Consider the following 16,501-nt stretch of genomic DNA (forward strand, 5'->3'; position numbering starts at 1 on the left):
TAATCGCAAACCTTTGTGTTGCGGGGCCCAGATGACCTATTTCCCATTTTGTGTACTTGATATTTTGCACTTTGAGACCACCTTGAGATTACGTGGACGTAATGGGTATAGCCTTGCTGTTAATTGGACGAAATGGTAGATGGTCTAAATGGAAATTAGACCAAATGCTTAGTAAATGAACTGGTTGTATAAAATCTAGTGTTTTATTTAAACTTATAAGTATGCAAAGGAGCACAATGGATGATAGTATGGTTCATACCTCCTTGTGATCTCTTTCCTCCTTGATGTCTACTTTTCCTCCTAATTCTGTCTTTCTATCTCCTATTCTCTGCCCTTCCTGCTTCTCTTATATATAGCTCTCCTTTTGGAAATTTTCATTTCATAATTTAACAATTTTATCAACCACATAGAAAATCAAAGAAACGGATTAATGAAAGTTTGAGAAAATTTGAATAGATATTAATTTCAATTTCAAATAACATGTGTTTCCTTTGATTCTTCCAGGGCTGCATGGGCATTGTCCTTCGGTCCAGACGGTCAAGAACAGATGACCCAACTGGACGCTGAGAGGTTAGCAAGGGGGGTCAGCGGTACACTCAAAGCAGTCGTCAGTAGGTTAGCAGATATGCAGCAGTTATTAGAAGATCCACCAGGGGTAAGGAATACAGCCTCTTTATACAGAGGAATTTTGAAATTTATTGTTAAATACTGTTCCTTTCACATTTGTACATACTCACATATACACCGATACCCCTAAAATGGAGTTTACAAACAATATTTACTATGTAGACAGTGCCGGAAGATGCATAATTAATGATGTATCAGTTAATTCCTGTAATTTTTGGCATAGCTACTACTGTCATGGAATTCATTTTAAATGAAAATGAATGATACAAGACAGTAGGCAGTATGGTAATTATTAAAGTGATGACAAGATATTGCCACATTAGTGATATCAGCGCCCACCATAATCATTGCAAAATGAATTATTCTGTAAAAAACATCACAAAGTCAATATTCTATCATTTTGTAATGAGCACTGTAACATAAGAGATACATTGTTATATTGGATTTGTACCTAGTTTACAATAGATTTACTGCTATAATCACTTGTATTGTTGAGAATATACTTTATGTTACAGGCCCATGGGGAAGAAAAAGACAAGTGAACATTGAACTTTCATGTAGCCTTACAAATTTTTACAATTTCTCTTTCTAATTGCTTTCAGTGTTCAGTCTCCCAAGTAATCTCTAATTTTTTTTTTTTTCTTACAGAGAAAAGAAATGTCAACGACGGTCGGCAAGCTAGAACCACCTCTAGGCAATGTTAGGTTACAAATCAGTAAATTAGTTTCTTCACTACTCATCACAAACACAGCTGCAATCAATGCTGAACTAGCAAGACTAGGCACCATCAAGAAATTAGTGGTAAGTTGACAAATTTACAATTAAGAGCCAAAGAGTGAAGTTTCTCTAAGATTTAAGTTTAACATAAACTGAATTACTTTGCTGAAAAGTTACCAGGAGAGCGTATCAACAATTATGTCCGACAGGTTGTCAGATCTGACAATTTTCCTTGCTTTGGATTTGCTGAGAGGCACTGTTACTATGGTAGCTCTCGTATAAACAGAACTTGTTTGATAAAACATCCAACAAGTCCTTATATGAAACGCTTCCCATTATGCTAGTAGAATGTTATATGATAACCCGCATTGATGGTGGAATTTAGACGATATACCAATCAGAGTTTTGCTAATAATCACATTGCTATCGCTTCCAGAAATCTTTAAAGCTAAGTACCTATCTTTGCAGCAATAATTGTTTCAGAACAAAGACTTCACAGTCAAGGTTCATTGTCATCATATCATGGTAGATCTAGCTCTGGGTCCTGTCTTACAAAGAGTTGTGACTGATACAGTCAACCTCAACTATATGGAAATCCATAATTGCCATAATATTGACAGGAAATTTGCACAATGTCCTTTTGTAAACAAAGAGGAGCACTCTGAATTGTCAAGTAAACAATGAATGTATGAATATACATCATATCTAGAAAATATTTTGAACAGGCAAGCTTTTTATATGGTGACGTTGCTTTCCATAGTTGCGATTGATCAGATTAATTGCAATTCTTAAGACGGTCCCTGGTTTATTTACAATATCTAACTATGAAATCTAAGCTGAGAAATGACCACACTGAAGATTACCTACACAGATTAGCACATGTGGGACAGTGTCTTACTGGTATTGTTGTAAAAAAAAAATCAGACACCTGGCTGGAATGGCATGCTTGTTTTGTCAATTTCTCAGCAATTACACATTTTCTGACAGAATCATTTGGTACTTTTTTTGTACGTATGAACACTTAGGTGGTCAATTTATTAGAATCTGTTCGAAATAATTTTGTGATTTTTAACGCATCGACATTTATTCATGTGTGATTGATGGTTGTTTTTACCGCTCTTTCCACACCCCTCCACAGGATCTCTTCTTAACGTATGCATGGAATAACTTCTTACATTTAGAGGTGGAGAAGTCAATTAGTACAATACTTTCCAACAACCCAACAGAGTCTGAAGAAGGCAAGACGCAACATCCGCTCTTAGTACATGTAAGTTGTCTTTATGCCCTCCTTTCACAAAACCTTTCTGACCGCAACTTGAGTGATTACCCACTGAAACATGAATTTGGTTTTATGCACGTATTTCAGGGAACTTTGACTTTCATATCGACTAAAGGGCTTTGATAGAAACATTTCCATTGATTACAAGTCCATTTTGCAAAGATAACTAATTGACTACTGCTATGCTGCTTTCAATAGAAATTGAAAATTGATTTGATATAAACTGAGTTGATCTTTCAAATGATTTTGTGCAGTCAATTGCTGACAAATTGGTTGCTTTACTTAATAAGATAAGAATTCTATAAGATACCATTTCTTAAAAAAAGAAAGGAAAATTGTTTGATCTCTGTTCATTGTTTCATCAGATATATTATTTCTAAGAGAATAATGTTTCCAGCTATTTGTGGGAATTTTTCTGGATCTTATATTTACATCTCATTCCGGGCAGCTGCTTACATGCAACATCACAGAATCAAGCTTTAAAACCAGTATTCTGTTATTCTTTGATTGATTTTCACAAAATCTTCAATATGGTTATCTTACTTTTCACCTTTTATTGAAACCAAAGTGATATCTGGGGGGACTTCCCCTTTAACATGAAGTGACACAAATACCGCTTTTGACTCGGCTTGGACGTTGATGTGAAAGTAGTTTCCTGTAAGAAACCACTTTAAAACGTGGTAACCATCATAAATGATAAACTTTACTTCATTATTTGAAGGTTGATGGGGTCATATTCAATAATTAATTATTCTAAATGCCTACTAATTTCACTTTCGGTTTTGAAAAACAACTATGCTAGCATTGGAAATCTAGAGTGTGCAACTTCTAATGTCTTTTTCCATGAAATGTAATTCCTCATTGAACTTAACAGAGATGAGCTTTTACAGTTAGTATCCATAATTGGACATTCTCTTATTTGAAATAATTTTTTGGAAGTCAATTATCCATTTATATTTCAAATTTGAATTCTTCTGGTTGTAATTTTTTTTACATACTTCATAGTCCCTAGGGATTTAAATTATGCAGATGTATGAAAATGGAGTTTTAACAAAAATAAATCATCTTTGCAGACATTTAGAACAAATGAATGTTTTATCTGTTTCCTTAAAAAAAAAAGGGGGGGGGAATCTGTTAATGTAAATCACACTGGTTAAGATTTGGATGCGGCATTATCATTTCTTTCATAATCCGATGCAATATGTTAATGCGCCTCTATGCCTTCCCATTTACAGCTGTTCACAGAAAGCAAGCTAATTCCCAAAGTAATGGAGGCATGGGAGGAGAATGAGGTCATACAGAAACAGGGCAGGTCAAGAAGAGGTTATATGGGTCACATGACCAGGATAGCAAATGCTATTACGCACGAGATGGAGAAAGGATGCAATAATGAACAGATCAAATCTCTCTATCAAGGTAATAATAGTGATATTCCACTTCTATGTAATATGGTGTGGCTACAACATGGGTAATGTGACAGGGATAGTAAATGCTATTACACAGGAGATGGAGAAAGGATGCATTAATGAACAGATCAAATCTCTCTAACAAGGTAATAATAGTATTCCACTTTTATATATGCTGAAGAGATTACAACATAGGTCATGTGACAAGGATAGTAAATGCTATTACACATGACGGAGAAAAGTATGCAATTGTGAACAGATAAAAAGTTCTATTAGGGTTATAATAATAATAACATCCTACCTTTAATTTATATGCCATGTATGGATTACAGCATTGGTAACATGACATTGCTAGTAAATGCTATTACACAGGAGATCAAGAAGGAATGCAATAATTGATAAATCAAGGCTAGGAAATTTTTGCAAATCTAACTTGCTGAGGGACAGTTCTCCTATTTGTTGTTTCTTTTTTGTTGTGGATTATATTTTGTTTATTTTATAAATAATAGAATATATACCAGAGGAGGTTAGAGAGAAATGGAGTTCATTTCTAGCTGGCAGTCTAGCAGAAACAAACAAGAGGAATCTGGTTGAATTGGTAAGCTTTGTCAGAGTCTGATCAGGGTTGTGGGAATTCACTCCCACTACGTAAAAATCAAGAAAGATTGGGGGTATCTCATATAGCAGAAGATTGTGATTGGACTTGGATGTTTTCTCCGACAAAATCTGCTCTATCCGACAGTTGGCTTAGTAACAATCAGACACCTGCGCTTGTCATCCAATCAAAATCAAGGAAAGTTGTCAGATCTGACAACTTGTGGGATGATAAATGTTGATGAAATGCCCCCCGTGTTCACCAGGGCCGAGTCTTTCAAAGAGTTACGATGATCCAATCAATCGTAACTCTATGGAAATCCATCTGTGTCATAATTTTTCTATAGGAAATTTGCAAAATGTCATTTGTAAACAAGGGTAATCACACCAAATTGTCAAGAAAACAATGAATTTATAAATTTACATCATATCTAGAAAACGTTTTGAATTATCATGCACTTTAGATGTGGGCGTTGGTCAGGGATTTTCAATGACTTAAATTTTGCTGAGCCAATCGGATACAAGGATTTCAGTGGCTTAAAAACAGTTTTGTGAAATCTTCCCGTTTTGATCCTTTCTTGAAGGTTGGTACCCATCCGCTGCATTCATCAAGCGAAGACGACGATTCAGACTTCAAGGATATCGACTTTGGCAAAGACACAGCTTTACAACAGGTGAGTCTCCTATACTTCTATTCATTAGTCAATACACATGAAAGAATCTTACCAAGTAAAGTTTATATGATGGAATATATTTTAGTTCTCAATGATTCTTCAAAACTACAGACAGAGTGAAACATCAAAATGCCTCATATGCTGTAAATACTGAAGGCTGTTGTGAAATTAAATGTATTTGGAAAAGTAATTTCTTCTCAAACTGAAGACTTATTCTGTAGGTTGATTTTAGTAGATTTGTGCTTCATGATTGATTATTTCTAAGCTATGTAATCTGACAATTGAGTTTAGTCATTTTGAATGAATAAAAAAAATATAATGTAAAACCCATAAGACAAGAAGTTTGTTGTACATAATGTTAAGGAAGAAGGATATCTGATTCTGCCATTGATTCTTTACAATAATGATTTTTATTCTTGTAATTGTATAATTTAATGATTGAGTCGTGGTTTATATTGATCGTTGATGCCATGAAGTGTGTTTTAGTAGTTTACGTTCAGTAGATGTCGAAAACCTGTAGTATTTATGATGTAGAGTTTGAAATGGCCAAGAATCAACCCACGACAGTGCATGACACGTCACATTCAAAGATCAGCCTGTTTATATACAAGTCACTTTCCATCATCCATATCATTCCCAAGTCATCGAAATGGATTGATTGCTTGTATGGCATTACCATGTGCATTCGTTGCTTGCACTCTTACATTGGGGAAGGGACTCTCGATCCACTCATATTAGTCAGCATCATAGGACACCTCCCCCACCCCCTTTTCCACTTCCTTCTGGATCCTGTAACGCAAAGGTTCGCCATTAATCGCACGCTTGATTTTCACGATTGATTGTGCATTGTAGTCAATGCAATCAATCGTAGAAAAATGTTCAACGGTTGATTGCTAAGTTTTGTGTTACGGGCCCCCAGAAACATGAATCAATTTCATTTTTAAGTGCTCTCCAGAGAAAGATAGGGATATGATATTAACACTTCAGGGTCCTGTCCTCCAAAGTGTTATGATTGATCCAATTAGTTTTAGCCATAGAAAGCCATCTTTGTCATGATATCCATTGTCCCTTTGTATAAAGGAGCATGATGGTTGGTCACGATAATGGTGCATGCACACATGTTCATGCTATTTTTGAGATAATCAATTGATTGCAACTCATTGTAAGATTGAGCCCAGTCACAATTCCTAAACACACAGCTATTCCAAACCTATTATTACATGTTCATGGACATAGATACATTTGCATCAAACAAAATGTTCGTGTCAATTAAATGAAGTTTGTAAATAAATTCAAATTCAATTCAAATTAAATTTCCTAGGAAAGTGAATATTGCTTTTCAGGTGAAATAAATCCCATCCGGTAATGGTTACATTCACTGTTTCATTCGCTTTGAAAATCACACTTGCAACTTTGCTGACCAGTATAATACATCTTCTCTTTTGAATAAACTTTGCAATGGAATTTTAGCATTCTCAGAATGCATTGCTTAGCTTTGTTATAGTCACTCTCTCAAGCCAATTGATATTCACATTTTCACCATATAAGGAACAATATCTTGCATAGGGTGAGAAGTCATGGTTCACATTCAATAATCATCATCATGATCATTCCAGGGAGGGGGGGGGGTCATGCTCATATACACCCTCATCGTCACATATCTTCATACCAGACTAGGGTTAAAGTAAAGACCACACCCATATAGATCTGTTATCCGTATTGGGTTGGAGAGGGGGGGGGGGGAGGAGGGGGGGGGGACAGCTTGCCACACTCATCTTTTCTACCATTACAGAGATAATGAGAACCTTTGGGCGACACCCACATTTTAGGCCCGTACCCTTAAAAGGGTGTTAGGAAACCAGTAGACCACGTCCCAGAGAAGTCACCATCCCCTTAATCCTCATTTCATCAACTAAAAAACACATCCCCATCCCTGCCCCCCCCCCCATCAAATCCACCACCACTACACCACCACCACCACCCATGTGCTAAGAACGATGTAAGCAACACACATGGCATTTCGAACCCTCTCTTTGGCCGCGCTGTATGAACGGCAGGCCTTCTCCGATTATCAGATGCAACAAATGACGTCCCATTTTATTGACCAGTTCGGCTTCAACGACGAAGAGTTTGCAGAGCAAGAGGAGAACGTGAAGTAAGTCCAGACATTTTCCTTGACTCTTTCATCCTTAGTTTATCTTGTTAGTTGTCTTGTAGTATTCTCATGTTGTTATGATTGCATCTTTGTTTCTTCTTTCCTTGCTGTTTTTCTGTCAATTGTGTGTGCTTGATGTGTCTATTATTAACCCCCTTTGTGTATATTAGGGCTGCATGACACAACAATAATATAAGGGTATTGTGATATTGAACCTTACATTAATAAATTTGTTGGTCCAAAATATATGGCCTCTCTCATGATAGTGTAAACAATTCAGATTTTTATGTGGTCCAAACGAGAAATCTACCATGAAATGGTTTAAAATCCAGACATCTAAATAACCCCAATCCAACTCATCAAGGTCCCCGAGGAAGGATCATACAACTTTATCCCCGGGCAGTTTTTAATTCCTGATCTCAACATCGGTTTTAGCTGAAAAAGAAGTACACTAGATTGTCATTCCTCGACAATGTTTGACACTTATTCATGGAAAAAAGAAGCTGCTGAAAACTGCTTATCTAATAAAAGAGAGCCAATGGAGTAAATTATAAAGTCAAAAAGGGGCCTAAGCTTTCGATCCTAGCAGAATCTTTCTGCTAGGAAAGATTCTGCTAGGATCGAAAGCTTAGGCCCCTTTTTGACTTTATAACTTATTCATGGAGACGATATATCAGCTATATCATAGTTTTTACAGTTGATTATAATAAAATGCCCTAATATGCATTATCTTGCAGCCCTAATATGTATTGTCATATTTTCTGAGATCCCATCTCATAAGCCTGTTATCAATTCTAAGACATAACAGCCTATTTTCAGCCACTTACAGTCGGTTACATTTCAATTATTGTGACTATTTATCATAGATCTTTTGAAGCTGTAGTTCATAACAAGTTTGTCTGAATTTTGCCATTTCCATTTGTTCAAATCATATATCGTTGATTTAGATGTTGTGTAGAGTTTTACTCTTCATACATTTATCGTTATGCTATGAGGAACAACTGCATCATTTCCGATGTTCAAAGAGTAAATTTCTTTTGGAAATCTTTGCATTTACATGTATCCTTCCTTTGAAAAAGACACAAAAAACAATCAAAATGAGTGGCTTTATTCGCCTTCTTGAATTTTCCATATTCATTTGTAGTTGACCATTTTCAGAACCTATTTGCTTTTTATTTATTTTCCATTATCATGCAAAGCTATTTCCATTTTTTGTTTCAAGAACCATCTCGGTATTTGTTTACTGTTAAAAAAAATCAACCATTTTATCAGTTTTTTTGTTGCAATTCCATTATTCACCCTCTTGTCTCTCACTTATACCTTTCTTTACATTTCTGTCAATATTAACAATCGCTTATTTCATTTTGTGTGCAGTACCCTGTTACTAATCATGTATTCTTTTGTGTTTTCCTTTATGCTTGGTGCAAGTACCTCTGTCATTTATTTTCTACAAAGCAGGGAGAAAAAAAGTACATTTTGGCTGGCAAATTGCCCCCTCTCCCCACCCCCCAAAAAATGAAGAAAGTGCCCCCCAAGATCCTGGAAAATTAAAACAAGAGCTCTTGAAATTGGAATGGGGTTCAATGCAAACTGTAATACAGTGTAGCAAAATTTTGGCTGATGAACTAAGAAAATATATCACCCGAAAAAATGTGAATTTTTGTCCGTGCGTCAAAGTGGAGTTTTATCCTAGTCTCCAGCTGTTTTATTTACTGAAAATAACTATAAAAAAATTTTGTTTTCCCATCTTCTTTTTATCTGTGTCATATTTTACCATGCCCTTTTATCTTCTATTCTCATGTTATTGAGTGTGCTTTGGGTAAATGTTGAAATATTTGAAAGGGCCTTTAGTGGATGTTCCATGCTAATATTATTTCTTTAGTTTGTTTTTTAAAATGGGTTGATCCAATATAAAATTTAGGGATCCCTTGTAAACACTTTCCCATTCCTATATTACAGAGCTCCTCATTACTGACACCTGAATGAGTAATTTACATGCAAATGACACTGGGTAGATTAGTTCACTTTAACCTGATCTTCCTTTTCAGAAGCTAAGCCCCAATCAGCTTCTGTTTGCAGGCTCAAAATGAACTTACCGCCCTTTCATACGGGAAAAAAATTGTACTTTGAATGATGATTCCAGTAAAAAATAAGGCTCATGACGAATTTTGAGCAAGTGTGAAACCAAACTAGAATCAGGAACGCTAATCACAATCAGGAATTCAAACTCCGGAGGTGAATTCCAGTTACGTTTCACTCAAATTACAGTACAAATTTGAATTGCAATCATCATTACAATTATGATTCAAGATTCACGTGTGAAAAGGCCCTTATTCTCTCTGATCAACATCTCTTATTTACCAACCATGTGTATAGATTACACAAGGAACAAAAAATCTATAAAAAAAATAGGGAGCAGTATCTGTTATTAGAGTAGGGGGAAACCCCGGGTATTGGTCCACCTGCACTCCCCCCAATCATTTAAATTGGGAGGAGAGACCTGCGGGTCATAGTGATTCAGTTCGCTTTTCGCTTCCCAGGCACAGGTGACGCCAAACAAATATTAGTAATTAGCTGGCTAGTTGTTTCATGTCAAGGTTTACCATAATACATCCCAAGACTTTTTTTTTTAAAAGATTGAAATTACTTTTGCAAATAAGGAAGGAAGGTAGGGTAGAAGGTGATGATAATCCCGTTTTCCATTCAACAACCTTTTTTGTTGCTTATTTCAGTTTCTTTGTTAGAGTCGCTATTAAGATATTAATTATTATCACACTTTCCTTCTTCTCTATGTCTAACCAGTTGCTCTATTTGTTGCAGTGCTGTTTTTCACCATATTTTTGAAATTCATTTTCCTGTTTTCTTGCTCATCAATGTATTATGTTTTCCATTGTAATGAAATTGCTTATTATAATAAGGGGAGAGGGTGGGGAGTTGTTAGTATCCAAATTAGGTGATACCAATATTAATGTCCATGTGATTTTTATAATTCTGTTCAAATGCTTAGTGTGATGTGATTGTTGACAGTTGTGGAATATATTATAACATTGAAATGATTTGTGTTTCTCCATCCCCTCCGTACATTTACTCTCAAAGAAACAAACTATGTTTTTATTCACATTTTTAGTTAGTTCACAAAATTGACCATACTTTGTGGTCCAGTCCTATCAATTTATAATTCCATGAATACGAAAAGATACTCAAAGTCATGCAGAAGGTATGTTTATCTCACACAACCGAGTCCATTTTATGTTATTGGTAACTCGTCTTTATGCCTGGCACCCCCAGAAAAATGTGTCAAGAAAAGTAATCTATAAAATCTATAGAAATTTATTTTTAAAAAAGGCACAGTGCTTTTTAAGCAAATTGGAAAATTTTTGGACTGCCAATACAATCCTTATCTCTGGTTGATTATCCTGTCTGTATCTGAGCAATAAAACAATGTCAGAAAAATACAAATATTGCCAATTTGAAAGAAAAGAAGCCGATCATACATGTATAATGATTTATAGAGATTTTTGAACTATCTTTGAGGTATCAAGTTGATTATTTTAAGAAGACAACAACCCACCTACATGATGTCAAATGTATGAAGCAGCAATATGAAGATGATTTTTTTTTTACGGACACCCATCACCTTTAACAACTACTACAAGGGGAAGAAAGGGAGGAAAGAATGCCAGGAACCTCTCTTCCTAATTTCCCTGGCATGTAGCCGGGAAACTTTGTGGCAGAAAGAAAGAGAATTCCTGTGACATGATATTCTGAACAAATTCATGATATGATATGCCCATGTTTTAACATTTACTCAGATTTCATATTTATAAGAATGCACATTCAACCTAACATCTGTGAAAGAATTTTATATTACAGGACGTTTACAAAGATTTTATATCAAAATAAATATGCACCATTAAACCTGTGACCGGTGAAAGAATTTAATATTGAAATGACCTTGCCTTTCATTTTGTTTTATATCCAGAAAAAATAAATTTTCTATCTTGATAATAATCATAAAATATGTGAAAATCTTACCAAGTACGATATACATGTACTTCATGATAATGTGCAATACCAAAAGTCTCCATTTAAAGGGGAAGTTTACCCTGACAAAAAGTTTATTGTAGAAATAGCAGAAAAAATCAAAATATTGCAGAAGATATGAGAAAAATCCATCCAAGAATACAAAAGTTATAAGAATTTGAGTAATTTGATTTGTGACATCATATGCGAGCAGCTTTCCTACTATCAAATGGTAAAAATCAATGAAATGTCATTTTCTCAGAAAATTGAAAATGGTTTTTACTTTACCTTCACTATATCAATAGACAAATTATTTCACACCCATTCTTATTAATAAAACAAAAACAAGTCATCACGAACTATTAACTGGAAAATTATGTCTTTTATATCACATAACATATGGGGCAGCTGCTCGTTTATGATGTCACAAATTCTAATACCTTAATTTTTAATGGATTTTCCTCAAGCTGTCGCCAATACTTTTTATTATTTTTTCTGCTATTTTTAAAACAACATTTTCTTCAGGCTGAACTTCCCCTTTAACTTCCTAATCTCAAATACTACCCTCAGTAGAGCAATACAAAACATAACCCGGGAAGACGACTCCATCCATCTTGTAAACTCATTTCTGTTACATTGTGATGATGAAATGATTATTTTTTTGATGCATTTCTAAGCCTTTCTAATTATTTTTCTCCTCCTTTTAGCAACCCATTTGACAGGATTTCAGATATCAACTTCTCAATATCCGCCAACGAAGACAACGTAAGTAACTCCAAAGATTATTTACATTTTAGGGAATTTCCCTTCTTTTCCCCAAGTACATTTATGTATGAACATCCCTACGATCTATGATTGTGATGATAGATGAAGAAGCTTTACAGAATCTAGGATCAGTGTCATAATCATCTATTACTTGTAAATGAAGAATGTAGGGAAATTCCCCTTTTTTTGTCGGAAATTGATGCGCCAACTGTAGGATTAAGATTTAGAAACATGTTTTGGGGCTGCATTCACTTTAGTAGAAGGTGCTTTGATTGAACTAAGATTTAAGCGGTTCATCTTGAGATGATAACCTAATTCAAATGAAACAGTTTGGGCAGGTGTGTGAATCGGAGCTGAATTTGTATTGCGTCATTCAAATAAACCTTGTAAGTTGTAACAAAGTTGCCATTATGGGGACACGACATTTGCTCCTGCGACAATTGCTCCGGGCTTAATTTCGTCTAAGATGTAGGGTTAGGGTTGCAATAGGGTTCTATGTTAGGTTTAGAGTAGGATATAGTGAGAAATAATGGATAATAATAAAAATTATAATGGATGTAGTGTTTAACACAGGGGTGAAGTTGGTCATTCAATTTCTGTGTGGAATTCATAGCGGAGCAATTGTCGCTGGAGCCAATGTCATGGAACCGCTAGGACATCTACATAGAATATTATGTAATTTATGTTATTGAATTAATTTTCTTGTGTTATCCGTTATTTCTCAACAGCCCAACTCTGCTCTATTTGAAGCATGCTGCAATGAAAGAGTACAACCCTTTAACGATAGTAATAGTGATGATGAAGATATCTGGGAGGATAAAGAGAAAGAGCTCACGTATACAGCGAATGATGACCTGAGGTCAAGGTAGGTCAATGAAGGTCAAATTTTATTGACAATGTTTGTTTGGGATGGGACAAGGTGGTCCCCCCCCCCCCCCCTGATTAATCATATTTCACTTGCACATCATTCAGGTGAGGAGGATGTATGCAGGGTTTTTTTATTTTATTTTTTTTAGTTCTCTTTATTCAAAACCAAGTTTTTATTACAGTAATCCCAGTGATATTTCACTGATGTTTTTCAACTTACAAGGTCATTTGGGGGAATCTATTTTGAAAGAATTTCCCTTCTTATTCAAGCAACAGTTTTACGCTTTGCTCAACCTGCTCTACAATTAGCAGAATAGATTTACCAGGCAACTGGCAACTCCTGTACCAGTTTTGATAGCTTTTCATGCAATAGTATTTTCACAGTGATCTGTGAGTATTAGAATTCAAACGTTTTGTGCAGATACCTCATCTGTTTGGGAAAATGAAAGGGCACGTACTTGGTGGTGGGGTATCAATAGCTTGATACATATCTAGTTCTAATTTCGCCTAAATTGTCAACTATCCATTTCATATCCTTTGCAGCGATGTATCGTCAAAGAACGAAGTGGGCAGCGACCAGGCCAACCATAGTAGTGATGAAGATGAAGACGAAGGGGATGAATCGAGAGATAACACAATAGAAGAGTTCCCTCCTCTAGGTAGGCCGGCTCAAAGCCCTCTTGCTGCTCAGAATGGAGATGATGTCAAGATGGATGTAGACTCGGAAGGTAGTGAGATAATCTTCGATTTTGTCATTATAACATTGATGATTTGCCAGAAAGTAAAATTAATTTCCAGTCATCACCCTTCTACTCTGAACACAAGATCTTATTAAATTGTACAAGAATTGATGTTAGATAATGCTCTTTTTTAGTCATTTTGATGTTGATGATCAGAATAGTAATATGTCATTTACTTGGTTGAATTGCAATTGAGTGTCTTACAAGTTGCAGCATCCGAAAAGTTCCTCCCCCAATCTTCAATGCATTGGCAGCAAGATTTCGCTAGTCATTGGCTCTTCAGCTCTCTTCAAACTCAGTTTACCTGCTTGGAGATCATCCAGGAAGATAGGTCTCCAAGCCTTGAGATCTATCAAATTACAGATCTAGCAAGTTCTGCCTGAATTGATTGCTAGTCAACAAATTGATGTTCCTTGTCACAGGGGCGTGAGAGTTCAGATTTTTTTCTTTTTGATTTTCAGCTTATTTTTGGCTTTCCTCTGTACAAAAAGTATGGGAGCTCTTTCTATTTCAGACTTTTTCTACAAGTTTCAGCTTTTTTCAGATCTTTTAATTTGTGACCACTCACACCCCTGTTGTCAACTAAAAAAAAATTAGAATGATATTATATGATGATGATCAACAGCATTTTATAGCGCTTTTTATCTGAAAAAAAAAATACATTTCAAAGGCGCAGGCTTCCCAACATGTCCCACATTATTCACACAGTTGCTGGAAATGATTTGATATGGTGTGTTGAATTGTCCTTTTTGTTCATCCTTTCATAGCATGGCAAGCGAACTTTGAACAAGCACCTGTTGCCATGGATACGACACCAAGTGGGTGGGAGCAACCTACATCGTCAACAGGAGACGAGGATACAGGCTGGGCCAACTTCAATGAATTTAATGCTAACTTTACTCCTGATGATGGGTGAGTATACCGCCTACTGTGTGTCAAGTTTATGTGATGAGAGATGATGATGAAAGTATTGGTAATGATGATGGTGGTGGTAATGATGATGGTGGTGGTGGTGATGATGATGATGATGACGACAGTGACGGATGTTGATGGATTGTGAAGATGATGATGATGACAATGGGTAGTGTCTGTTTGTCAAGTTTATGTGATGACAGATGATGATGAAAGTATTGGTAATGATGGTGGTGACCACGATGATGATGACGACAGTGACGGATGTTGATGGATTGTGAAGATGAAGATGATGATGACAATGGGTAGTGGTGGTGATGATTATGAAAGGTGACAACGATATAGAAGGGATGTTATGGTACATAGAGATAATGATGAAGGTAACGATTATAACGAGGGTCAAGTATAGTGGCTCTACTGCTTATAGATCAAATCATGAAAGAAAAGTGTTAATGAACAGCTGAGCTGTCTTTGTAAGTGCTGATATCTATGCTTACGTAGGGAATAAATTTCCTGGGATCGCATTGCTCCACTTCTTTTTTTATGACTGCCATACCAAATTTATTTCATGTAGCAAGTACAGGACATAGTCAAATGTTTTACTCTTACAACAAGAAATGCTAGTCAAATTTGAGAAGTAACATTATTCCCTGTTATGAATCCTAGTCGTAAATAATTGGCCCCTTTGTTTTAATCAAAATATATTGACCCGTCTCTTTGATAATACACTTGACTCCCCAGTTCATCTGGACCGAGGAGTAGCTCACCCGTCGCGATGGAAAGCGAGCCTTCGTCACAGGACAGCAAGGAGGCCAGTGAAGCCATGGCGTTGCCATCGTCACCTAGTCCTAGTTCTGAAGTACAAAGTTCAACAGATACTGCAAGGAGTTCAGCTTATGGTAAGATTGTCATGAAATAGAGCAGGCAAAGAAATTATTTATTTTTTATTTTCACAACTTAACAAGCTGAATCTGCAACATTTGCAACATTGGATAATCTTTGACATTGCAAAATATTTCCCAGGGCTCTTTCTGAGCATTTTGGGGGCGAAGAGTCCCATGTAATTTCCCCCCTGAAATGGGGGGGGGGGGGTGGGGGGAGGGGGCATTCCACTTTTTATGTCAACAGGGGTGTCAATCTGATTTATTTACATATATATATCAATTGAAATATTTCTAGCCACCAATCACCTAAATTAGAATTTTTCTGGTTCCAAATTTGGCGATTCCCAAACTGACTTATACCCATTGTGATTTATTGAGTTGGTCAGTATGCTTCTACTAGTCCCAAGGATTATAGAGCTATGGCTTTAAAAGTTAAGGCAGATTTCCTTTGTATGATCTAAATAGTTACCATAATAATTAAGTTTAATTTACCTAGGGTAGTTACTTGGTTATAAAAAAGTGGGCCCAACATAATATAACATCTTATTATTACCCTTATCCAGCCTTTTATGCAGTTAATTTTTTTTCTTTTCCAGTTGTATCAAGTAGTTCTTCAGAGCAAGCAACGGTTAGTGAAGGATCACCCAATACTTCTACAGAAGCTCTTCAAGATCAATCAGAAGAAAAGTGAGTACTTGGACCTTGTTTCACAAAAGTTACCACATGAAATTATCGTAATTATTGAAAGCAACAGAATTCATTGTATTTAATTGTCCGATTGTAACATTTTGTGCCCGTTATCACAAAATGTCATGAAATGTTTTTACAAAATGCAACTGATTCTTGTGCAAATTGCAT

The 16,501-nt window shown here is 35.8% G+C and overlaps 1 protein-coding gene across 3 annotated transcripts in view; it reads left to right on the top strand.

Annotated features, from left to right (window-relative positions):
* LOC129283058 (serine/threonine-protein phosphatase 6 regulatory subunit 3-like) overlaps nt 1-16,501 on the top strand; it is a 56,405-nt gene that overhangs the window by 28,277 nt on the left and 11,627 nt on the right. The window contains exons 9-21 of one of the 3 annotated variants that reach the window (XM_064114096.1): nt 505-655; nt 1,276-1,428; nt 2,483-2,611; nt 3,859-4,039; nt 4,539-4,627; nt 5,208-5,297; nt 7,355-7,452; nt 12,183-12,240; nt 12,969-13,105; nt 13,651-13,835; nt 14,615-14,759; nt 15,501-15,658; nt 16,240-16,330. In XM_064114096.1, the coding sequence (XP_063970166.1) occupies nt 505-655; nt 1,276-1,428; nt 2,483-2,611; nt 3,859-4,039; nt 4,539-4,627; nt 5,208-5,297; nt 7,355-7,452; nt 12,183-12,240; nt 12,969-13,105; nt 13,651-13,835; nt 14,615-14,759; nt 15,501-15,658; nt 16,240-16,330 (1,665 nt within the window). The remainder of the gene's footprint in view (nt 1-504; nt 656-1,275; nt 1,429-2,482; nt 2,612-3,858; nt 4,040-4,538; nt 4,628-5,207; nt 5,298-7,354; nt 7,453-12,182; nt 12,241-12,968; nt 13,106-13,650; nt 13,836-14,614; nt 14,760-15,500; nt 15,659-16,239; nt 16,331-16,501) is intronic. The other 2 variants (XM_064114097.1, XM_064114099.1) reach the window with 2 other exon arrangements.

The sequence above is a fragment of the Lytechinus pictus genome, chromosome 19 (assembly GCF_037042905.1).
Source record: "Lytechinus pictus isolate F3 Inbred chromosome 19, Lp3.0, whole genome shotgun sequence".
In the NCBI taxonomy this organism is placed as follows: Eukaryota; Metazoa; Echinodermata; class Echinoidea; order Temnopleuroida; family Toxopneustidae; genus Lytechinus; species Lytechinus pictus.